The 23,548-nt window shown below is 44.5% G+C and overlaps 1 protein-coding gene across 6 annotated transcripts in view; it reads left to right on the forward strand.

The window, feature by feature from the left end:
- wdfy3 (WD repeat and FYVE domain containing 3) overlaps nt 1–23,548 on the forward strand; it is a 48,501-nt gene that overhangs the window by 22,362 nt on the left and 2,591 nt on the right. For 4 of the 6 annotated variants that reach the window (XM_029829491.1, XM_029829488.1, XM_029829494.1 and 1 more), the window contains 50 exons: nt 644–756; nt 1,675–1,912; nt 3,973–4,073; nt 5,073–5,291; nt 5,503–5,687; nt 6,172–6,403; nt 6,476–6,636; nt 7,386–7,497; nt 7,586–7,776; nt 7,906–8,058; nt 8,276–8,349; nt 8,507–8,668; nt 8,791–8,885; nt 8,991–9,111; nt 9,254–9,471; nt 10,296–10,492; nt 10,620–10,754; nt 11,197–11,376; nt 11,700–11,933; nt 12,024–12,123; nt 12,229–12,389; nt 13,352–13,581; nt 14,236–14,345; nt 14,471–14,653; nt 15,229–15,386; nt 15,482–15,559; nt 15,801–16,031; nt 16,590–16,761; nt 16,869–17,032; nt 17,342–17,490; nt 17,818–17,938; nt 18,119–18,204; nt 18,341–18,421; nt 18,616–18,670; nt 18,771–18,890; nt 18,968–19,085; nt 19,241–19,347; nt 19,533–19,686; nt 19,761–19,852; nt 19,928–20,140; nt 20,294–20,435; nt 20,551–20,705; nt 21,368–21,526; nt 21,641–21,820; nt 21,919–22,101; nt 22,248–22,341; nt 22,439–22,582; nt 22,659–22,898; nt 23,056–23,167; nt 23,246–23,443. In XM_029829491.1, coding sequence (XP_029685351.1) covers nt 644–756; nt 1,675–1,912; nt 3,973–4,073; nt 5,073–5,291; nt 5,503–5,687; nt 6,172–6,403; nt 6,476–6,636; nt 7,386–7,497; nt 7,586–7,776; nt 7,906–8,058; nt 8,276–8,349; nt 8,507–8,668; nt 8,791–8,885; nt 8,991–9,111; nt 9,254–9,471; nt 10,296–10,492; nt 10,620–10,754; nt 11,197–11,376; nt 11,700–11,933; nt 12,024–12,123; nt 12,229–12,389; nt 13,352–13,581; nt 14,236–14,345; nt 14,471–14,653; nt 15,229–15,386; nt 15,482–15,559; nt 15,801–16,031; nt 16,590–16,761; nt 16,869–17,032; nt 17,342–17,490; nt 17,818–17,938; nt 18,119–18,204; nt 18,341–18,421; nt 18,616–18,670; nt 18,771–18,890; nt 18,968–19,085; nt 19,241–19,347; nt 19,533–19,686; nt 19,761–19,852; nt 19,928–20,140; nt 20,294–20,435; nt 20,551–20,705; nt 21,368–21,526; nt 21,641–21,820; nt 21,919–22,101; nt 22,248–22,341; nt 22,439–22,582; nt 22,659–22,898; nt 23,056–23,167; nt 23,246–23,443 — 7,611 coding nt within the window. The remainder of the gene's footprint in view (nt 1–643; nt 757–1,674; nt 1,913–3,972; nt 4,074–5,072; nt 5,292–5,502; nt 5,688–6,171; nt 6,404–6,475; nt 6,637–7,385; nt 7,498–7,585; nt 7,777–7,905; nt 8,059–8,275; nt 8,350–8,506; nt 8,669–8,790; nt 8,886–8,990; nt 9,112–9,253; nt 9,472–10,295; nt 10,493–10,619; nt 10,755–11,196; nt 11,377–11,699; nt 11,934–12,023; nt 12,124–12,228; nt 12,390–13,351; nt 13,582–14,235; nt 14,346–14,470; nt 14,654–15,228; nt 15,387–15,481; nt 15,560–15,800; nt 16,032–16,589; nt 16,762–16,868; nt 17,033–17,341; nt 17,491–17,817; nt 17,939–18,118; nt 18,205–18,340; nt 18,422–18,615; nt 18,671–18,770; nt 18,891–18,967; nt 19,086–19,240; nt 19,348–19,532; nt 19,687–19,760; nt 19,853–19,927; nt 20,141–20,293; nt 20,436–20,550; nt 20,706–21,367; nt 21,527–21,640; nt 21,821–21,918; nt 22,102–22,247; nt 22,342–22,438; nt 22,583–22,658; nt 22,899–23,055; nt 23,168–23,245; nt 23,444–23,548) is intronic. The other 2 variants (XM_029829490.1, XM_029829489.1) reach the window with 2 other exon arrangements.

A 23,548-nucleotide genomic window follows, 5' to 3' on the forward strand; every position in this document is an offset into this window, starting at 1 on the left:
GCATCTGGAGAGCCTTTTTGCTAGCTCACCGTCGAGGTGCAAGTTCTGTTTTGGGAGGCGTAATCCGTCTTGGCAGTTTTGGATGCGTGAGGCAGAGCTGCATTCAGACAAAATGAGATTTTCATTTCCCGCTTGACTAGTTAAGTGAGCTGGGAGCATTGGGGTCGTGGAATTGGGAGCAAAGTTATTTGACATGCACATGGCGGGTTTCTTTTTATATGCTAATGTTGTCTCTCCTTGGCTGATGTTCTCCCCCCTGTAATTGTGCTAAGGGTGAACTGTCGGTAGCTGTCGGTCTGGTTCCTGTTTGCCTCTCCTGCCTACCCGTCTCCTTGTGTTGTCAGTCTCTTTCTGCTTCCTTCTTGTTCTACGTCTGGTTTCAGCCTCCTCCGGCTCTCGGCAACTGCTGACATTTTTCTGGAAAATTAATTTCTTTCAGATATGAAGCTGTCATTTCTGATCCCCTTTTAAATTTTGATTAAGAGCCCTAAAGCAAGATAACGTGTCTGTAATATTCAATATAGCTTAAATAATGAGCTATCTGTTCATCAACAATAATCCTAAAAAAGAACATAACATTGTTTTTTTTCTTCTTTTCCCCATTTGTTGGATGTTTTAACACTTTGCTCCTCTGCTTCTCCAGGGAGTTCTTGCGCCTTGGAAACCCTCTGAACTGTGGTGCCTGGGATAAGAAGCTGCTGAAGCAGTACCGGGTTCACAAGCCCAGCTCTCTCGGCTATGATGCAGAGACGAGAAGTAAGTGTAAAATCAGAATCACAGGGGGCGCAACGACAGGCTTCTGTGTTGTATCGTAACCCCGGAGAGCGTTTTAAAAAAGTCACATTACTTTCTTAATTGTTCTTTCATCAGTTAAGCATATGGTCCCGGTCTCGGTTTCAATTCATTTAAGTTTAAAAAGTAATCCTCTAACAATGACATATGTGTTAACAATGATAAAGCACCATTGGGACGCAGAAAAAAAAAGCCTCCACAATTTATAATACTTAAAAACTAATATGGACAATGATTTTCTCCCAGCACAAACAATTCTTTACAGCAACATGCTTGTTGCTGTAAATTGTAGCAGCTCTCCAGTGGAGTTATGAATTGACTATTTTATTTTAGAGCTATTCCCATCCGCTGCAGTAATATCAGCTTCTTCCTGGGGAAAAAGGGTTGTTGAGCTTGTCGAAGCTTTGCTCCTTTTGCTCAATGGAAGGGTGAGAAGTCTGAGGACTTTACATTGGCCACATTCATAAAGAAATGATGTAAATTATTGCTAAGAAGAAATCTAAAGTAAAACTCATTAATTCCCAGTTGCTCTGTAAACACCCTGTTAAACACAGTGTTCTGTCAGAGTGAGTCCAATTTAAATGGTTTGTTTTCTATTAGCAGCGGCTAATGTTTGTAATTTTGTGGGCTCCTCAGCATGCTCTAATTGCTCATTGTCTGCTCACAACTAAGAATGGATATTAAGTCTCTGCTAATTATTGCTCTTTACTAGAAGCCACTGCCTGATAGCACAGTGTTTTATTTTTATTTTTTTCTCTAAAAGGATACGCTAGTGAGAGTTATTGGCTACATTAAATTGTCTTAGGCAACTAGCATCAGCTTCAGCTGGCTACTTAAATGTTTGCTCCTCCTAAAATTGAACTCTCTGTTGTGATTTTCCAGACAGTATGACCCTGTCCATGGAGGGCTTCGGCCCAGACAGCGTCTTTACCACTCCAGCCGAGGACAATGGTCAGTATCGCATTAGCCGCAGCCTCGTGCGCTCACCTGAAGGCAGCACCGTACCACTAACCCGAGTCAAGTGCCTGGTATCCATGACGACGCCCCACGATATCCGCTTGAATGGGTCGGCCGTTACGCCTGCATTTGTGGAGTTTGACAACTCGCTGGAAGGCTTCGGGTTAGTTCGCATGAACAATAACAATCAATCGTCGGTCTGTCAGTTTGTACTTTTTAAATCTAAATTTCATTAACTGCTTACCCTCAGGTTTAGCTCAGCCATTGCCACGGAAACCATTGGCTGTTATGCTGTTTATTCTTGTACTACATCCATAAAGTTGATCTATTTACCCATTTTTGAAAGGGGTGATGGATTTCATAGTCTCCCGATTCCATAATGTTGTGTCTTTCATTACATGCTTTTACTACAGCTGCTGTAGCAACAAACGATTCTACAACACCACAATCTTTTAAATTATTTTCTGAGTGGAAAACCATTCGCTTCACCAGTGACACACACCTGAGGGCATGATGCTATTTTCCTCTTCCATTATTTACTTTTTTCTTTGAACAGCAACCACAACTGTCTCAGCAGGGGGCTGTTATTCACCTCCAGCAGTGGAGCCATGCATATAAATGAGCTTATTTTTCAGTTTTATTCTTTTGATTATCGCACACATTAGTCCAGGGCTGCAGATAAGTATAATATATTTATTTTGAGGTGCGCTTATTTAGTTATTTTGTGATATCAAAGGTCTGGAATGAATTCACAGTGTGAAACAGTCTGTGTGTGTGAGCCCTGTTCAATATGCATTGATCTGGAGGCATGTAAGATTTCCTTCTTTGAAGTCCACTTGTTTTAAATTATATTAATGAATACATCTTTAAATCCCCAAGATTAAGCATCAAGGCCAGTTGTCTTTGACTCCTTAGTTTTAGAACCTCGCTTTCCAGCCCTCGTATTGATTCCAGTGTGGTGGTTTGAAAATCCTCAGCTTCCCTTTTCCTTTGAATGGCAGCAACCCCTCTGACTTGTTGCAGCAGTTGCCTCAGAATAGAACATGGAGTTTCTCTTGGAAATCCAGCAAAGCGACGCAGAGGCGATAAGGCAGTGGCCCAGTTTTCCTCAGCATAAACAGAGGAAGCTCGCAGCAAGACTACCCCTCCTTCCTCTCCCATCTGTCAGCATGAAATATTGATCACCCTCCTGCTATTAGGAATCGCACATACATGTACATCCATCCTGGATTGGGCTCAACATACTTACAGACTCGGGCACCACCAGTGCACACTCCCATCCATCTGTCATACAAGGGGCATGGGGCACTGAGCCTCTATCTATAACATTTTTAGAGCATTTACAAAAGGTAAATTTGAATGCTGCTAAAAACAAAATAGAAAAAATAGCATTTTGGCAGTGTTTTTTTCTAATCAACTGATTGAGCAGCAGGGAAATAAAAACAGGACTCGTTGAATTATTCTGAAGATAAATGCCCACAGAAAAGCAGAGCGCCTGCACTTGAGCAGGTCTTTGAGTGAGTCCAGAAATCCCAGAGCTGTCAAGAAGCTTACCTCGATGACTGACGGACTTGTCAGGTTCAAGTCATTACGAAGTGTCTCTTTCAGAAGGCATCGATGAAAAGAGCAAGAGAAAACAGGAAGCTACTAGGCCGTGCCAAAGGCTAGGGGACTGGGGCAGGGTCCCTCCACCGGGAAAGGCTCCGTGCTTTAGGAGTCCTTCAAAGACTCCAGTCCCTTAAATAAAACATGTCAAACATTTTTTGAATTGACAGACTTGTGGTGTGGTTTAGTCTGGGGCTTTTAGGGTACAAAAGAATTTCCTACCAAGGTGAAATTGTAAAAAGTCTCCGTCAACATCAGGAAACCGCTGCTGATTTAGGATGAAGAGGGAGGATAAAAACTGACACATTCAGGAGAGGGCAGGGATTCGGCAAACAGAATGACAGCTCACAATTGCCATTCTCTGTCCAATCATTTTGTCATTAGAAGTCCCTGAAAAGAGGACACTTTTAACACTCATTATGTCCAAGAACTCTGTGCAGTCCCATTTTTTTTTTTACAGTTAATTGAGATATTATCATCAGAAATGACATTAGCCTGAGCTAAAACATAAAAAACGCACTGATTAGGTGCACAGTTCTTTCAAAGTGTACGCTTTCATCCTCCAAAAGCTTAGTCTCATGCATAATTACTCATTGATCTGTTCTCTGTCCTGGCCAGGTGCCTGTTTCTGCCCAGTCTGGCACCCCACAACGCCCCCACCAACAACACTAATGCCTCAGGTGTCAGTGACGGAGCGGTGCTGAGTGGAATGGGTACAGGTAAAAATAGCTTCAGTGGTCCTTCATTTCCTTACAGGATTTTAGAGTAAAGCTGTTTTTGTGGGGTTTTTGTAATTTCATTTCATTCCGGTGTAGCACCCTGAGCTAGAGTAAGCAACATTAATTTTGTCTATTGACGCTACAGTTATTGTGTCAGAGAAAGGGGCTGAAAAACATCTTGTATGAAACAGACGCATCTTCACAGGTGCAGTTTTGAGGGTTTGCGCCGGGATTTTATGGTTCAAAACAAGATGATATATTATGGGAGAAAAATGCTCCTCTGCTTTGCACCCACCCCATGCTGTCCTCTTCTGCAGCCAAACCCTATTTATAGACTATGAACACATTTCCTTATTTCCTCTTGTCACTCACATCTTCTCTCTCACTCTCTCTCCATTTTCTTCCGACCGCCCATCTGACATTTTTCTGCTTCCCTTTCCCTCCATCCTTCTTCGTATACCGTCTGCAACTCTGCTCTCTTCATGCCTCACTTGACTCGATCCTGTTTCCTTCCCTCCTTCCTTCCTTCCTTCCTTCCTTCCTTCCTTGCTTCTCTTTCCAAACCCACTCCTGCCTGACCCATATCCTTGATGACATCATCTAGAATACTCAGTCATGCTAACAATGACAGCAGAAATCCAGTCAGCCTGCGTTTTGCTCGTGGCTGGATCTCTCCAGAAAGAGCTAATAGAAAAATCAATCACTGCTCATGGGGCTTACAGAAAATGGTGTGCCAGCAGACAATGATGACAGTATTTTAACCGACTGTAATTCGATCCAGTCTTATAATGTGCCCAATAACTCTGATCCTGCTTTGCTGCGCATTGACTGTTTACTGAGCAGCTAAGTGACATGTTTCAGAGACTTATCTCTGCACTTTTTCAGATTTATTTTGATTGTAATCCATGTTTTTTATGTTTGGTCGTAAGTGTAATCTCTACAGTGACTGTAACACTTTTTAAATAAACATACTAAGAAAAATATTCTTTGTACTTCCAGGAGAGCGCTTGTTCCCTCCTCCTTCAGGTCTGAGTTACTCCACCTGGTTCTGTGTGGAGCGGTTCAGCTCGGCTCCGCAGGCGCACCCGGTGAGGCTGCTGACCATCGTCCGCCGGGCCACAACCTCAGAACAGCACTATGTCTGCCTGGCTGTGGTCCTGTCTGCCAAAGATCGCTCCGTCACCGTCTCCACTAAGGAAGAGCTGCTTCAGACGTATTGTGAGTAGAGGAGCAACAATACAAAAGTATATTGTAAAAATGAAATTAGCTTCGGACCACAGAAAAAAGAGGAACAGTGTTTTAAAAAAAAAAAAGGCTTGGTCTCTCTTGTAGAATTCAGAATGTTACCAAAAATGCTGTTTGTGTGTCCTCAAACACACTGAATGATTAGCATTGAGACACATTTAATTTGCTTCTCCCCTCTCTCAAGCAGCGGATGAGTCGAGTGAAGAAGCCTCCTTCTATGAGATCTTGCCCTGCTGCGCCCGTTTCCGCTGCGGTGAAGTCATCGCGGAGGGCCAGTGGCACCACCTGGTGCTGGTGATGAGTAAAGGCATGCTAAAGAACAGCATGGCCACGCTCTACCTCGATGGTCAGCTGATTAACACTGTCAAGGTAAGGTTACGTGCCAGTAAGACCAAAGATGCATTCTTGATGGAATAAATGATATTATCATTGTTGTGGTCATTCTCTTTATTATTATTCCGAATTAAAATGTTTAGTAAGGACAATAACTGTTGCAGGTTATTAAATGTGCAAACCACAAAATAAATGGTAATCCTACAGCTTCAGTCTGGCCTGGTTTGTGGTCAAGCGACGTCAGAATCCCCTGAGATTAGATATCTGAGCAGGGAACGCTGCTGACCACAAGGCAGTCTCCCCTCAGCCCCGCTGATAACAGCAGCTTGGTTTTCAACAAGCTGCTTGGTTGTGTGTCTCTCTGTGCATGTAAGAGGCCTCTTGTGGTTTACCTCTAAAAATGTTATAGTCTCAAGAACACTTGTGATACATACACAAATGTCTTGTCCCAGTCATGTTTTAGAAACCAAGCAATCCTTATTTATTGCTCATTCTTTTCTGCTTCCTCCCTTTTCCCCAGCTTCACTACATCCACACTGCACCAGGTGGCTCCGGGTCCACCAACCCACCTGTGGTGAGCACTGTGTATGGGTACGTGGGAACCCCACCTGCCCAGCGGCAGCTTTCCAATCTGGTCTGGCGTCTGGGGTCCAGTTATTTTCTGGAGGAGGTCCTGCCAGCCACCAGCGTGGCTGCCATCTTTGAGCTAGGACCGAACTACGTGGGCAGCTTTCAGGCTGTCTACCTACCTTGTGAGTAGTTAACTTGTTTTCAGATTGCACTGGCGTGTTTTGTTTTAATCTTTGCTCAACACGTTGTCCCAGGTAAAGACTCAAAGGCGGAAGTATCCCCTGCCTCCCCCGTCGCACTAGTACCAGAGGAGAAGGTGTCCTTCAGTCTCTGTTCACTCTCTGTCTCCACTCTCACCGTGGCCAAGATCAGAAAAGTCTACAACAAACTTGACAGCAAAGCTATTGCCAAACAGGTCAGATCTGGTACTGAGGTGTTCACCAACAGTATCTTTTTAAAGAGTTGTAGTGTTTTGACCATGTCACTTTGTCTCAACTTGAAAGAAAGAGGGTTGAAAGAAAGCTGAAGGCCTTAGCAACAAGGATGTGGGGGTGTTGGCTAAACTAAAATTACGTCATGTCCAATTGATGCAACGTGCTGAAACAGAAAGGACCAACACAGAAAAATCCCTCCGCTCGATGCTTCCAGTGTAGGCTTTAATTCAAAGGGTGATAAATAACGGATGAAAGCTCAGAAAGGTTGAGGACCTGTTTGTTATATTTGTGCCTACAAGGACACGTTTATGGAATTATGCAGAGATGTTTATTTCTCATGCTGACGGGTGAGGACATGTGTGAATGCAAGTAGATCATAGGTCAAACACCCCAACAGAAAACAGACAGAAATTCTGAGAGAGTAACACCCAAAATGTCCTCCCTCTTCTGGCCTTATCTTTATCCCCACATGTCAAGTTAATTTCCACCCTTAACCCCTAATTGACTCACAGGAAGCAAGAGAATTAAAGCGGCAGCATTTCTCCCACTGTGACTTTTTGCTTTGAAATGGAAAGAAAGTAGCTTCAGATTTCTTTAAGAAAAAGCTCACTTTTATTTGATTTAAAAAAAAAAAAAGACTTCTGCAGATTGGATGAATAAATTGACACCAGATGGAACCTTTCATTTTTTAAAGCTAAAGGGTTCTTTATGTTCCTCCCTCTCGCCATAGCTTGCTGTGTCGTCTCATGAAAACGCCACTCCAGTCAAGCTGATCCACAACGCTGCTGGCCACCTCAACGGCCCCGCCAGGACCATCGGCGCAGCAGTCGTTGGATATTTAGGTAAACCTTGTGAAGGCGGCCACATTATTACTATCAAATCTTGTTTTTGCACTATCTCATTGTTGATTTTACACCTCGACATCTTCAGGGGTCCGTGCGTTTGTGACCAAACCTGTGGCCACCAACCTGCAATATGTGGGTGGGGCGGCTGCCATTTTGGGCTTGGTTGCCATGGCTTCAGATGTGGAGGGGCTGTATGCAGCGGTCAAGGCTTTGGTGTGTGTTGTTAAGAGTAACCCGCTGGCCAGTAAGGAAATGGAGCGCATCAAAGGCTACCAGGTCGGACATGATTCAACTGCGAGCACAATTTATTATTCAACTGTTTAATGTTTTCTTGTTCCATAATCTCAGAAATGAAATGGATTTTGAAATGCAGTGAAACATTCACACATCTTTCTGGCTTCACAGCTTCTGGCCATGCTGCTAAAGAAGAAGCGCTCACTCCTCAACAGCCACATCCTCCATCTCACCTTCTCTTTAGTAGGAACAGTGGATAGCGGCCATGAGACAGCCATCATTCCCAACTCCACTGCTTTCCAGGACCTGCTCTGTGACTTTGAGGTAGAGGCCTGGGGGATTATTTCCATATTTCTGTTAACCTGTATGTGAACATTTACCTAGAGGTGTGATGAGGATTTTCTTTTAAAGCATTTCCCATTAACATTATTCAGCATATTTGCAGTCAAACTCTAATAGGGATATCAGTCCAGCTAGAGCCTGAAATTCTGAGGTGGCAATAAAGGTTGTAGTAAGGAATTCTGCTCCTTCTGCTTCTCAGGTCTGGCTCCACGCTCCCTACGAGCTCCATCTCTCTCTGTTTGAGCACTTCATCGAACTCCTGACAGAATCAAGGTTACTGTCCAAAATTTCATTATGTATTTTTACTTCCATAAAATTATTCTCGGTATTAAAATGGATAGAGAATTTCCTCCTGAAGTAATTTCCCTAATTTTAGATGTTGTGATTTCCAACAAAAATCTGAGCGGTGTGTACTAATTGTATTAAACAGTGAGGCTGCTAAGAATGCCAAACTGCTGAGAGAGTTTCAGCTGATCCCCAGACTGCTCCTGACTCTGAGAGACACGTCACTCTCCCAGCCAACCATAGCTGCCATCTGCAACGTCCTCAGTTTGCTGCTACAGGCCTTCCCGAATCCATACGATCTACTGCGGTAATAACATCTATTCATCTATATCTGTATACTCAGCTATTCTTTTTACTTCTTTGATGAATCATGGCCATACAGGATGCATGAACCTGCGCTAAAGCTTGGTGTTCTCATTGACTTCACAGTTTTGGCCAGTTCATCTCTTCCACTCTCCCCACGTTTGCTGTGTGTGAGAAGTTTGTTGTCATGGAAATTAACAATGAGGAGAAGCTGGATGGAGGTAACAACAACTAGAGAGTGGCAGTGTTATTATGTGGTAAACTGCTGATGATTTAAAAAAAGCATCAACTTTAATTCACTCTCTTGTTTATCATGGTGTGTCCAGGTAATGACGATGATTTTGGTGGTCTCCTGTCAGCCAACCTCATTCTGCTGAGGAATCGACTGCTGGATAACCTGCTCAGACTGCTTTTCACCACCAAAGAAAAATGTTCCATCAGTGCCCAGTAAGTCAGGAAATTCTCTAAACATTATCTCGTACAGCAAAAGCAAAGATGTTCCTTATTATTCATTCTGATAATGCTCATTGCAAACTATGGTCTTGGACTACAACACATTATCTGACACTGTTGGGCTCCATCTCTGCAGAGCGTGTGAGGAGCTGGTTCGGACACTTGGTTTTGATTGGCTCCTGATGTTCATGGAGGAACATCTACACTCGAGCACAGTCACGGCCGCTCTGTGGATCCTGGTGGTGCTGCTCTCCAATCAGTCTATACTCAACCGCTTCAGAGAGGGCCTGTGTGGTGGCGGCTGGCTGGACCACACCGACTCTGTCCTGACCAATAAGATCGGCACCGTGCTGGGTGAGTCGGGTTGGCTCGTGACTGTTTCTGACAGGCTTGTTTGTCAACAACATGTAGCCCAGAAATGTGATTCCATCGTTCATGTTTACTGCTGGAGTCAGACACAGGCAGTCATAATGTCCCGTGTGTGTGTATATATATATATATATATATATATATATATACTGTATGTTGTAATATGGCTCAGCAGACAACTCTCCTCATTCTGGCAACGTTTTCCGTCGGAGTTGGCCTTCGATTGGTAAACACAAAGCTGCGCAGTTTGCGCGCCGCACAGCCAAGGGTTTGTTGTTTTACTTCTTGCCTCCCTGCTCTCCCTGCTGCTGTGAACATAGACTGGGCTCAATGGTTTTCAACCTGTCTCCTTGTTTTATTTATTTGTTTTTGCACCATCTTAGGCTCAAATGATTCAGAAAATCGGTTTATTAGAGAATCTCCTTTTATCTTTCTCTTCACTACGTTGGAGTGTGTTCCAGCAGCGCTCCAGACTGAGAACCATTGATCTTGCTTTTGGAAATCATGCTGAGTAGTACCTGGCCTAACAGAAGTACCGCTGTTGTAGCATGCGCTCCCAGGTTAAGCCCTTAGAATTATGCAGATTCAGATTTGTCATCCAGCCCTCTGATTTCAAACTTGTACTCATTCCGTTCCCCAAGTAGCTCAAAAGATTACTTAAATGGAAATTGACGGTAGTTAATTCCTTAATAGATTTGCCTTTTAAATGTAGAGTTGTTATTCTGTATCAGAGGATGTGTGATGATGATGTCACCAGTCCGAGGATTAATGGAATTTTTCTCCATATTAAATATCCTCTCCTCTTTTAGGCTTTAATGTGGGTCGCAGCGCTGGCGGACGCTCCACAGTGCGCGAGATCAACCGGGAAGCTTGCCACTTCCAAGGATTCCCAGTGTTACAGACTCTGCTGCCCAAACACACAAATGTGCCAGAGCTTTACTTCCTGCTCATGGCCCTGTTCTTGCAACAGCCGGTTACTGAGCTGCCAGACAGTCTACACATACATGTCAGTATATCGTACTTTCTGTTGCTTCTCACTCTTTGGCTCATGAATTGTATCATTTATGTTCCTATTTTACTGAGCATTTGAGGTTTGTATTTAATATTCACTCAATACATGTTTGCCACCTTAGTTTGACCTGGACTCAATCTGGACCTTCATCTTTGGAATGCCAGCCTCTAGTGCAACAGTAGTTGGCTCCATCCACAATGTCTGTACCGAGGCTGCCTTCCTGCTTCTGGCCATGCTGCGCAGCATGCTCAACCTGGTGAGCGCTATCTTTAATGATGATGATAAGAATCAGGTGGAAAGATAAGTCAAGTTCTCTTTCCAATGTTTTTTTTCTGATCATTTTTAGATATATTATAACAGTTTGTTAACTAAGGCAAGTTACATTTTAGCCACTTTAGATTTCCCAAATTTATCTTTTTTTTTACATAAGTAATATTAAAAAATGATTATGAGCACTGGCATTTAACATTCAGTTTGCATATCATCTACCTACTTCAGGTATGTATTTAAGCTGCACCTGTATTCATACATTAAAATACTTATTTAAATAATTTCTATAGTAGTAGCAATGTGTCCACTGCTGGTAGTTTACAAGCTTCTTCTGACCCTCTGGTATTAATGACTCGTTTAAAGAACTCGTAGTTTAGCTCAAGTTAGTGTGATATTTTACCAGCTCAGTGTCTTCTGTGTCTTGGCAGCCATGGCAGTCAGAGGAGGAAGGGTCCTGGCTGAGGGAGTATCCAGTCACCCTCATGCAATTCTTTAGGTATCTTTACCATAATGTGACCGACCTTTCACCGATGTGGCACAGTGCTGACTTCCTGTGTGCTCTGGCAGCAGCCGTGTTTCCTTTCAACATACGGCCCTATTCTGAGATGGTGAGATGGCTCTACCTAAAGGAAATGTGTTTTCTGCTGAACAAATATGAGGCACACTTTAAGATGACAATGAAAACATAACTGGCCTAAACTCTGTTTAAATCAGTATAATGTCTTTGTTATTGCAGATGTTCTCAAAAGCTAAATCAGTTTGTAAATACTTCAGTCTGTTTGTGACTGAATTATTGATTGTTAAATTAAAAGCGAGGGAAGTCAAGTTTGAAGTATATCATTGAAAGATTTCATTTAAATCTTCTTTTATGAAGTAGCACGATAAAGGGAATCAGCCTGTTGTTCAAACGTCCCTGTCCACTGTGTTTCAGGTCACTGATTTAGATGATGAGGCAGGTTCTCCCATTGAGGAGTTCAAGGCTTTTGCTGGCGACTCCTGTATGAATCGCAGCCAATCGGAATACTGTAACGTGGGCTCCAAGACTTCCCTGACCAACCACCCGGCCAAAAAATACGTCTTTGACTTCATGAGGGTCCTCATCATGGACAACCTCTGTATGACCCCAGCCAGCAAGCAGACACCCATCGTTGACCTACTGTTGGAGGTAATGGGTTACCTGATTAAAGGAATTTTAAGATAATTATTGCTATTTTTTTTAATCCGATTTCCATGTTAATGTGTATCCCGGTACCAGGCCTCCCCAGAGCGCTCCACCAGAACACAGCAGAAGGAATTTCAATCAAACATCTTGGATGGGGTCATGGAACATCTTTTGGCCGCTGATGTCCTTTTAGGTCAGCACAAACTCTCGTTGTTTCCAAGCAAACTTGGTAGTTGATGGTTTTAGAATGATCCATAAAATAATGGTGTTGTCTTCGTTGCTGCGCTTGTCCATTCAGGTGAAGATGCCTCTCTGCCCCTCAGCAGTGGAGGCAGTTATCAGATCCTGGTCAACAATGTCTTTTACTTCACGCAACGGGTGGTGGACAAGCTGTGGCAGGGCATGTTCAACAAGGACTCCAAACTAGTGGTGGACTTCATTGTTCAGCTCATAGGACAGGTATGAATGACAGCACGTTACCCTCTATGGGGTGGAAAAACTGACTTGTACTTTCATTCAGACGTGCTAATGCTTCTTGAAATAATTTTAGTAAATCCTTCTCCAGGGGCAAATCACAGGTACATAAAGCCTTCCAACATTTGCAATAGAACTGATGTCTGGCTGTGTACCAGGTTTTCCACTGGTACTTTTGATAGTCACTCTCTTCCAGAGCGGCCGGAGGCAAACAGATGGCATCTGTGTGCCATTTAAAATGGTCCTTCATTGAAATGTCTTCCAGTTAATGTTACCAATGAAAATTCTAAGGAATGAGTTAGATAAGTAACATCTGTGTTGCTGCAGGCATCATTTATTCATATTTGACACGGCTGAGCCTGACTGATCGGCAGGTGTATTCATCAAGGAACATAACATCATTTTATATGGATTCGTAAAAAATGGATCATTTGTTCCTTTAATGTTCCAGTTAATCAACTGAAAAAACCTAATCTTGGCTGTAAATACTGAATTGAGGTCATGCCTGTAGGAGATAAGAGATTAGGCCCCCCAAAAGGTCATTTTTATCTATTTTTATCATTTTATGGCTACTTATTCAAATGTTATACACACACTCCAGTTGTGTATTGTAATGTGACACATTTAAAGAGGCATCCACACTTTTTCTTCCTTATTTATTCACAGCATTTTGCATTTAAAGACCTCTTCCTGTGTGAGAGTACTGTGTTTATTTTCTTATTTCTATTTCCAGCTAGATCTCCCCTAACAATTTAGTGCGAAAGAAAAGAAAAACCCAAAGCCACATTCACAGCTGCTTAGACCAGTTCAGCCCAGTTGCTTTAACAAATCTCAGCTGAACTATTAACACAGAATCTAGAATCCAGAACAGTGTGACAGCCACACAGAGGATTCCAATTTAACCTGCATCTACCTCTCTGTCTCCACCTCATCTTCTCTTGTTTCAGTCTAAGAGACGCTCCCAGGGTCTCTCCCTCGACACCATCTACCACTGTCTGAACCGGACGGTGCTCTACCAGCTCTGTCGACCCCACAAGACGGTCGCTCAGCAGGTGGCACTGCTGGACGCTCTGAGGGTACTGACGGTCAACCGCAACCTGGTGCTCGGCCCCGGCAACCACGACCAAGACTTTGTGGCCTGTCTGGCTCACTGCTTCATCTGCCTGCACAGTGGGAGGTGAGTTAATAAAGCCTGCTCTGTGGGGGGTACTGTAGTGAGATGGCTTCTGTAAATCCCTGGAATATTTCTGGAAAGTTTCTCAGAACCAATATGTATGCAAGGTGAGTGCTATTTACATGCATGAATCATTTTGCAGATTGGCTTAAATCCTGCTGCAACACAGGAGATTTGGGGCTAAAGCTTTACAAATATTGAGAGTGCAGCTATAAATAACAGCTCCAAGCTTGTCCCTGTTTATTTACTTCAGACTAAAATCTGACTGTGATATTTGGTAGTGAGGAGCATGCATGTTTTACCCTCTCATCAGAGACCTTTACATGCATGGAGGGTGAGATAATGTGCAACCATACGTTGAGCTAATGAGCCCCGCTTGTAAGATTTACCTCTGAGATTAATCCTCAGCAACCTTGCCTCTGAGGATAGTTGTAATAGTAAAACTTGTTTACCTTTTGTCCAAACATTATTTTACACTTCTGCCTCTCCTATTTTCAATACTGTACTGCATTGAATTAAAGCACAACAGTGGGATAGGCTTTAACAGACCGCGCAGCAGCATTGTGTAACATCATTTATTCTACAAAACAAACACATAGAGCTCCCTGTGGCACCCTCCTCGGCTGGTTGCTACTGTCTCTGTGTTTGTTTCTGCAGCAGCGTGGAGGGATTTGGCCTGGAGGCCGAGGCTAGGATGACAACCTGGCACGTCATGATGCCGACAGAGAATGAAGCTGATGCTACACACAGCCATGATGTCAGCGAGGGTGAGACAGTGCCCTATAAGAGAGTTGTTTAGTTTGTGTTCCTATCATATTTATACCATACACACGTCATAAATGTATTAGAAGCAACAACATGAAATAATTCAGTTATTACTCTGTGTCTGTAGGCCGGCAGCTGCTGTTAAAGGCCGTAAACAGAGTGTGGACGGAGCTGATGCACAGCAAACGTCAGATGCTGGAGGACATATTCAAAGTGTCTCTACCCTGCAATGATAGGGGCCATGTGGACATCACCACGGCCAAGCCAGCTCTGGAAGAGCCAGCCCTGAAGAGCTGGCAGAACCACCTCGGTGAGGAACGCACACGCGTGTTAATACACGCGCTTGCTTTGCATGTGTTTTTCTTTTTTCTGAGGCATGTCCATCTTTGACTTAAGCTCCTTCAGTTGTGTGGGAGCTCTCCTTGGTGCTGCATTCAGGAACTACTTTAATTGGGTGACCTGCCAGTAGAGCATGTTAATGATGTTATACTTTGTTTTCTCTCACCTTTCATCAGTGTTGTACTAACCTGAAATCCCTGCCAATGATTTCTTTTGGCATGCAGAAGAAACACATTATTTGCTTGTCATCTGAAGGGATTTAGATTAATTTTCAATGCATTGAGTTCTATAAAACTGGAATTTGCCTTCAATTGACAATTGTTACCTGAACTGCAATCTGCGCGGAATTAGAAAAGTACATATTGGACCAATTTTTCCTGCTTTATTTCATATTTAATAAATAAAGTGAAGCATCAAAATATTAAACATGTAATTACATTCTAGCATCAATGGCACAAAGACCACAGCAAAACCTAACTACCTAACACTAAGAACAATGAGGCCTTTGTTGCAACCATTGGTCAAATTTTCTGCTGTTGTTTTTAGTGTACGAGAAGAAATGTGTGGGTCGAGGGGAGGCTCTGGCGCCGGCAAGCCAGTCCAAACTGTCCAGGGTGAGCAGCAACTTCGGCCTCTCAAAGCTAACGGGCGTCCGCCGCAACAAAAAGGAGAACAGCCTGAACAAGAACAGCCTCTCTGCACAGGTGACCAGCTAACACAGTGCTACACAGATGCAGTGGCTGTGAAGCGTGTGTTGGTGAGCATTGTGTCAGTAGAGCCTTTTATTTTTCACCGACAGGAGACGTTCCAGTGGATGTTCACTCACATCGCTGTCGTCCGAGACCTGGTGGCTATGCAGTACAAAGAGCATCAAGAGGTACCATACGGGCGTTATTAGCAGACGCAAAAAGTCAGCTAAGTCAGCTGAGCAGAGAAAGTAACTGCAGAAACAAACATGAGACATTTGTAACAAGATTATTGCGTCACGGTTTGCCAAATCAAAAATACATGGGACCTGTTCCATCAGGCTGAAGCAGCAGTTGTGAGAGCAAGAGTCCATTTCTTCGGTGCTAACTTTTTACAGTGAGTCACACCTCGTCTGTCCAAACATCTTTCAGCGGCAGCAGAATTCCCTGAAGTACGTGACCGAGGAGTGGGCGTCCATTGAGTACGAGCTCCTGCGCGAAAGGGGCCTCTGGGGTCCTCCCATAGGTTCCCACCTGGACAAGTTCATGCTGGAGATGACAGAGGGTCCCTGTAGAATGCGAAAGAAGATGGTTCGCAATGACATGTTCTACATCCACTATCCGTACATCCCTGAAATAGAGCCAAACACGAACTCGGCCCAGGTAATTAACTTTGATCTGCCGTGACCTTAAGTTTGAGGGGGTCTCTAAGTTCATTTACTTTTGTAGATGGCATGAGATATATATAAATAATACAGTTTTATAAAGTGACAACGGACAGTGAGTCTAAATATGGAACAGTCGTCACTCTACATCTTTTTACATCCTCCAGCCCTCCCCCCCACCTCTGGTGCCCTTGTTACCTTCAGCCCTCTCTGGGGTCCTTTTCCATTGTCAGGTACCACCCCGAAGACAACAGCAGTTTGAGTGACTGCATGTTCAAAGCATCAGAGACAAAATTATCCTAATCAAAGTGCTACATATGAGATAACATTGGATGTGAAGATCCTGTGTGGTTCAGACATGTTTTGAAGCCTGCCTGTGTGTGTGTGTGAGTGTGTGCGTGCGCTTTTGAGGAAAAATCCCTTTTGTGGTAAATGACAAGCATTTATACTTTTTTACTTGGCCTGGACTTACCAAACCTAAAATATGCAGCGTGGCTGCTCTCCTAGCTGGTTGTTATTCTGAGGGGAGACTCAGTTCCCGTCTTTTTAATTTCAGCAGAAGCCTCTTCGTTATCGACGAGCCATCAGCTATGACAGTAAAGAGTACTACATGCGTTTGCTGTCTGGGAATCCTGGCATGTATCAGCACTCTGTAGAGCATAGCACAGAAGGAGAGACCACGCCGCACGAACCCGAGCATGGAGAGGACACCATTGCGAGAGTCAAGGGTACAGACACCATTTTAGACTATTTAGAGTTCAAATAGATACATATTTTAAAAAATCCGAATGTTGCTTCTCTTATTTCATCTGAGATTTCTCTGTGTGTCTCTCAGGTCTGGTGAAGGCTCCTCTGAAGAGATCCAGGTCAACCGCAGACGGGGCAGATGAAGACGGTCAGGATCAGCTTCAGGAGCAGCTGCTGGAGTCAGGAGGGCCTGAGGAAGAGCAGCGGACCGACAACACGTCCCTGCTGCGCCTCCTGGAGGAGGGAGAGAAGGTGAGAGAGCCAGAACCACCAGACTGTGCAGTGAGGGAAGTGTGGTGTAGTGCAGTCCTTTTTTTAAAATATCACCTTTAATAGGGTTAAAGATGATTAAGATAAGGATTAACTTTGGGTGCTCTCTACCCGGTTAAAAATGTTGAATTGTTTGAAATCTTATTTTGAAAATTTATATTTCTTTCTAGTTAGAATTAGCATATACCGGTAGATAGGATTTCAGTCAGGGAGGTCAATTCACTTGACTTTTCATTCCAACTCTATGCCCTTTTGTTCTCAATATCTTTTATTGTTATTTGGCTTTTTCAGATCCAGCACATGTACCGCTGTGCCAGGGTCCAGGGGCTCGATACGAGCGAGGGGCTGCTTCTGTTTGGGAAAGAGCACTTTTATGTCATCGACGGCTACACCATGACTGTGTCCCGGGAGATCAGGGACATTGACACATTGCCCACCAAGTATGCCCGAGTTTCTATTGCTGCTGTAAAAACATTGATGAATTATTTCGAATGATTAATTCAGGGCTACAGATTTTGAAGGTACGTCATTCCTTGAATAAAAGGTGACATCATTCTTATGGAGACTGCAGTGGGAGCTTGTGCTGCATGGGATGATGTCATGCTGCTGCTACAGAACACGCTGACTTTGGAGGGATATTACATAGTTCCCCACAAAATGAAATGCATTCAAGCCATGAATGCATTTCTAGGCCAAGGTTGTTAGTGAGACCCCAGAACAATCAGTTATTTATCTATCTTATCTCACTACTTGTTTTCTGCTTCCAGTTTGCATGAAGCCATAATCCCCCAAGGAGCACGACAAGGACAGAGTCAGCTGAAGAGAACCTGCAGCATCTTTGCCTATGAAGATATCAAGGAGGTGCACAAGAGACGATACCTGCTGCAGGTCATTATGCTCTACCTGTGTTGGAAAATCTGCAGTACCGCTTATCGCTAATGAGAATTTATTTAGAGTGCTTTAAGTTATTTATTGGTAGTTTTTAATGTATGGAGTATGTCTGTGGGATTTCAAATCTCACTCTGCAGTGTTATTCTCACTATCGCCTTTTTTTTTATTGCCTTTCAGCCCATTGCAGTGGAAGTTTTCTCAGCGGACGGCAGGAACTATTTGTTAGCCTTCCAGAAAGGAGTCCGCAACAAAGTTTACCAAAGGTGCTGAATGCAAACACACATATAGATCCTGGATGTATGCTGTTGCTGCTTTAACACCGCATTAAACACGATATCGTCACCATAGCATTTCTGTTTAGAGTAGCTCACAACTCTTAATGATTGTAACTCCTGACAGGTTTCTGGCCGTGGTGCCTTCACTGGCAGACAGTTCAGAATCAGTTTCAGGCCAGCGACCCAACACCAGCGTGGAGCAAGGGTGAGCTGATCTCTGTTGTGTATTTACATTTGAGAAATACTTCTTTGTTAATGATTCTTCCCCCGTGTAATTCTTTTGAATTTCTGCTTTAATAATGATCTAATGAAGTACCTGCTATGCTGCGTTCCATCCAACCTATGTGCTGAAACATGACATTGAGACCTTTTCTATTCAACATTGTGTTTGTTTGTCAGCTCGGGCCTCCTCAGCACTCTGGTCGGTGAAAAGTCAGTGACTCAGAGGTGGGAGGTAAGAATTTCCGATCCCTCTGATCCACCTGATCTTTCCAGATTAGCAACTCAGAGCAATGTGTCATATTTCAAACTCCTTTTTATCCTCTGTTATTCAGCGGGGAGAGATCAGTAATTTCCAGTACCTGATGCATCTGAACACACTGGCAGGACGATCCTACAACGATCTCATGCAGTATCCTGTCTTCCCCTGGATTCTGGCCGATTATGACTCGGAGGTGTTTGCAGAGTTAATCACAAAAAGTGCTCGTTTTTTCCAGATTTATTCTACTAGTAACCATGTTTTGTTGATCAGGAACTGGACCTAAGCAATCCCAAGACATTCCGTAATCTGGCCAAACCCATGGGTGCGCAGACTGACGACAGACTGGCGCAGTACAAGAAGAGATACAAGGACTGGGAAGACCCCAACGGTAAGACTTTTAGCCGGGAGGCTTCTTTTATCCAAAATATGTGGGTTAGAGGAGCCTTTCTAAATTTGACTGGAGTGAAAGTAAATGTCCCCAACATAAAAGGTGTGTTCTGTGTTCTTTGAGTCCTCCTAATGTTGGAAATGAATGTTGTTCAGGTGAAACCCCAGCGTACCACTATGGCACCCACTACTCATCAGCCATGATTGTTGCTTCTTACCTGGTCCGGATGGAACCCTTCACACAGATTTTCCTCAGACTTCAGGTCCGATCAAGACCTTTTCTGTTCTAGATGTCTGACTCCTTAATTTCATTTTCTGCCTGTACAGAAGTTTGTCTACTCTTAATTAATTCACAATAGTAAATCAGCATAGAGTCCCAGTTGGCTTCCCATAAATGTTTTTATCTGGAGTGTAAAACCATCTTTCTGTGTGCTCGTGTGAATGCCAGGGAGGTCATTTTGACCTGGCGGACAGGATGTTCCACAGTGTGCGTGAAGCCTGGTTCTCTGCCTCCAAACACAACATGGCTGACGTCAAAGAGCTCATACCAGAGTTCTTCTACCTGCCCGAGTTCCTGCTCAACTCCAACAACTTTGACTTGGGTCAGTAAAGGGAGTCATCCCCAGAAATGTCAATTTTCTATCTTTGTCTCATCTTTCCTGTCTCTGTCTCTCAGGTGCCAAACAGAATGGCATTAAGCTGGCTGACGTCATCCTGCCACCTTGGGCAAAGGGAGACCCACGAGAGTTTATCAGGGTCCACAGAGAGGTAAGACAAACCCACCAAAGATGTGTCCCAGTGGCAGTGAGTAGACATCTGCATTGTATTTCACCATGGCTGCAGGCGCTGGAGTGTGATTACGTCTCAGCTCACCTCCACGAATGGATCGACCTCATTTTTGGCTACAAGCAACAGGGTCCACCAGCTGTAGAGGCAGTCAACGTCTTTCATCACCTGTTTTATGAGGGACAGGTGGACATTTACAACATCAATGACCCTCTGAAGGAGACGGCCACCATCGGGTTCATTAATAATTTTGGACAAATCCCAAAACAGGTGAGACTGACTGAACCCCTAAAGCTTCTCTGGCTGTGCTACTGCATCAGACAGCTGTGCCAGTGCTTACCTTGATCATCATTCACAAAAAAATCTACTCAACATGTAAGAAAATCTGCAGAAATAAATATTTATTCTGTCTGTGTGGTTCAGCTGTTTAAGAAACCTCATCCTCCCAAACGGGTGCGCAGCAAAGCGAACGGTGACATAATGAGTGTTCCTCCAAGCTCCAACAGTGACAAGATCTTCTTCCATCATCTGGACAATCTCAGACCCTCTCTAGCACCGGTCAAAGGTACAAAAACAGAATGACAGACTAATATGTTTGGTCACCAACGAACCTCGAAGGCTTCAGTTCTTTGTAGACTTCAACGTGGCCTTTACAGACTTGTCATTGTTACTCTGTTTAGAGCTGAAGGAGCCTGTTGGACAGATCGTGTGCACTGACAAGGGAATACTGGCTGTGGAGCAGAATAAAGTTCTGGTTCCACCTACATGGAGTAAGACTTTTGCCTGGGGCTACGCTGACCTGAGCTGTCGTCTGGCTAACTATGACTCTGACAAGGTAGTTTCACTAGAATTCTACTGTGATTCCTCTACATCTGTTCATGTGGTCATATTCTGTCGCTGAGCCCCATCTTTGTTTTCTTGATATGCAGTTTAATGTGTTATGATCTCAGAACGTCTCTTTTGTTGTAAATAGTTTTATTAGAGCGTTTATAGTGTTTTTTTAAGCTGGGTCATTTAGTTCTGGCCATTAGCTACTGCTAAAGTCAATAGTTCCCTCTGCTGGTGAATCAATCGCAACACACTTTTACTCACCACCCCCCAAGCAACAATTAATGGTCCTCAGTGGTTTGATCATGACCCAGCAACTTTTCACATATGACTGGCCAATCATCAGATATTGCTACTGATCATTTACACAATTTGGCCTTGTTGCATTTATCAGTTTATCTTAAAAAACACATACTTTATCTGAATCATTCAGCTTGTTGGAATTTATCTGGAGTCTCGAAGACGTCTAACAGATGTCTTCAACTGCTACTTTTCTCTACCTGTATATAAACTTTTGCGTTTAGCAGAAAATAAGAGTAGAATTAAATCCATTTAAATCCAGGTGTGGACAAAAGGACGCTCCTGCGGAGAGCTTTCAGAGCCTGTGGCAGAATGGTCTTTTCCTGTATCTTCTACCTTCCTAACCTCATGTCTAATTCTGGTCTTTAGGCACTGGTGGTGTATGAATGTCTGTCAGAATGGGGCCAGATCCTTTGTGCCATATGCCCAAACCCAAAGCTGGTCATCACCGGTGGCACCAGCACCGCCATCTGCGTGTGGGAGACGGGAACCTCCAAGGAGAGGGCAAAATCAATTACACTCAAACAGGTAAAGTCACGGCCGCCCAAAAAACCCATGAAGACGCAAAGTCAGAATCTTTGTTACGCTACCTGACAGAGAGAAGCAGCTTTACGTTTGACGGTCTGTGTTCTGGAACGGCAGGCACTACTGGGTCACACAGACGCTGTAACGTGTCTGACGGCATCATCGGCGTACCGCATCGTTGTGAGCGGCTCCCGGGATCGAACCTGCATCATCTGGGACCTCAACAAGCTTTCCTTTGTTACTCAACTCAGGGGGCATCGGGCACCCGTCTCAGCTCTGTGCATCAATGAACTGACGGTGAGTCAGAGAACGCTGGCTCCCCACCCTTCTATTAAGAGTTCTAAAAGTCACACAGCGGTAATAATAATAAATTGTGTGCGTTTGCGCCTGTGTAGGGGGATATCGTATCCTGCGCAGGCACGTACATTCACGTGTGGAGCATTAACGGCAGCCCCATTTCCAGCGCCAACACCTTCACGGGGCGCAGTCAGCAGATCCTGTGCTGCTGCGTGTCAGAGATGAACGAGTGGGACATGCAGAACGTCATCGTCACTGGGCACTCCGATGGAGTAGTCAGGGTATCTTAATCACCTTAATCACCTCGCTTAATTAAGCCCCTTTTTAAAAACTTCTGTTATTAAGGAGCCAAATGTTATCCCTTGATCACCTAAATTTGTGAATGTGCTTTTAATACGTGTTAAATGAATTATTTTTTGTTTTGTAGTTTTGGAGAATGGAGTTCCTCCAAGTCCCAGAAACCCCTGCCCCACAACCAGTGGAACCAGATGTGCCCGACTGCTGTGGGGAGGAGAAAATTGGTGAGTGAAGAAGAAAAACTGCCTGGAGGTGTTTTTAATTTTCAAAGGATCCTATTGTAATTCAAAGGATTTTATTAATACACGTGTTGTCGTACAGAGGGCGGGGAGACCCAAAATGGCGACGATGACAGCAGTGACTCGGATGCAGATGAGCCCGGTTCGAATCAAGAGCCCAAAGCACCACGGAATCCATCAGCCGGTGGCGGCAGCCAACCTGGCAGCACCGTCCACAGACCCAGAGGTAAACCGCTCCTTCTGTGGATGTTTGGAGACTTCAGCTGACCTCTTACTACACGGATGTCTGCTTTATCTTGAAGGGCCTTCAGCCCGAGCAGGGGCCTCCTGGTCCATGGACAGCAGCTCTGACGACTCTCACCGCTGGTCAGACACGCTCAGCGTCGACGAGAAGGACGGCTTTGTGTTTGTCAACTACTCAGAGGGCCAAGCTAAAGTTCCTCACCCTCACCCTCACCCATGTAACCCAGGCCAGAGCTCTGCACCACAGCCTTTCCAGCCCCCCAACACGGACGCACGCACCTACAACCAGCTCAGAACAGGTGCGCTGGGAGCAACTGTCAAAGATGTTTTCCCCTAATTATTCTGATCGGCTGTGGCTTCACAGAAAACACCACACACACGAAGCTCCATCTGATGGCTGTGTGCTCCAGTTGTTTGATTCGGCTTGTTTGAGTGTGTATTTGTGGGTGCCTCCAGGGTACAGATGGGAGCGCCAGCTGGTCTTCAGGAGCAAACTCACCATGCACACTGCGTTTGACCGCAAGGACAACGCTCACCCGGCTGAGATCACCTCTCTTGCCATCTCCAAGTAAGCAATATCCCAAATAACAAATAAAAAAAAAGCTTCTTTCTTTATAATCCCCGCCCCTTTTTACCCCCCTCACAGGGACCACAGTAAGATCCTGGTGGGTGATGGACGCGGTCGAGTCTTCAGCTGGTCCGTCAGCGACCAGCCGGGCCGTTCGGCGGCCGACCACTGGGTGAAGGACGAGGTGGTGGACAGCTGCTCGGGCTGCGCGGTGCGCTTCTCCCTCACCGAGCGGCGCCACCACTGCAGGAACTGCGGGCAGCTCTTCTGCCAAAAGTAAATCCTTACTTTTCGAAATGATCGATGCCGTCGGCCCGACCCGGAAGCGGTCGCCGTTTTTGTCTAAATGTCCTCACGCTCTCCACCCTCGCCTCACTTTCC

Source organism: Takifugu rubripes, chromosome 21 (assembly GCF_901000725.2).
Source record: "Takifugu rubripes chromosome 21, fTakRub1.2, whole genome shotgun sequence".
Classification (NCBI taxonomy): Eukaryota; Metazoa; Chordata; class Actinopteri; order Tetraodontiformes; family Tetraodontidae; genus Takifugu; species Takifugu rubripes.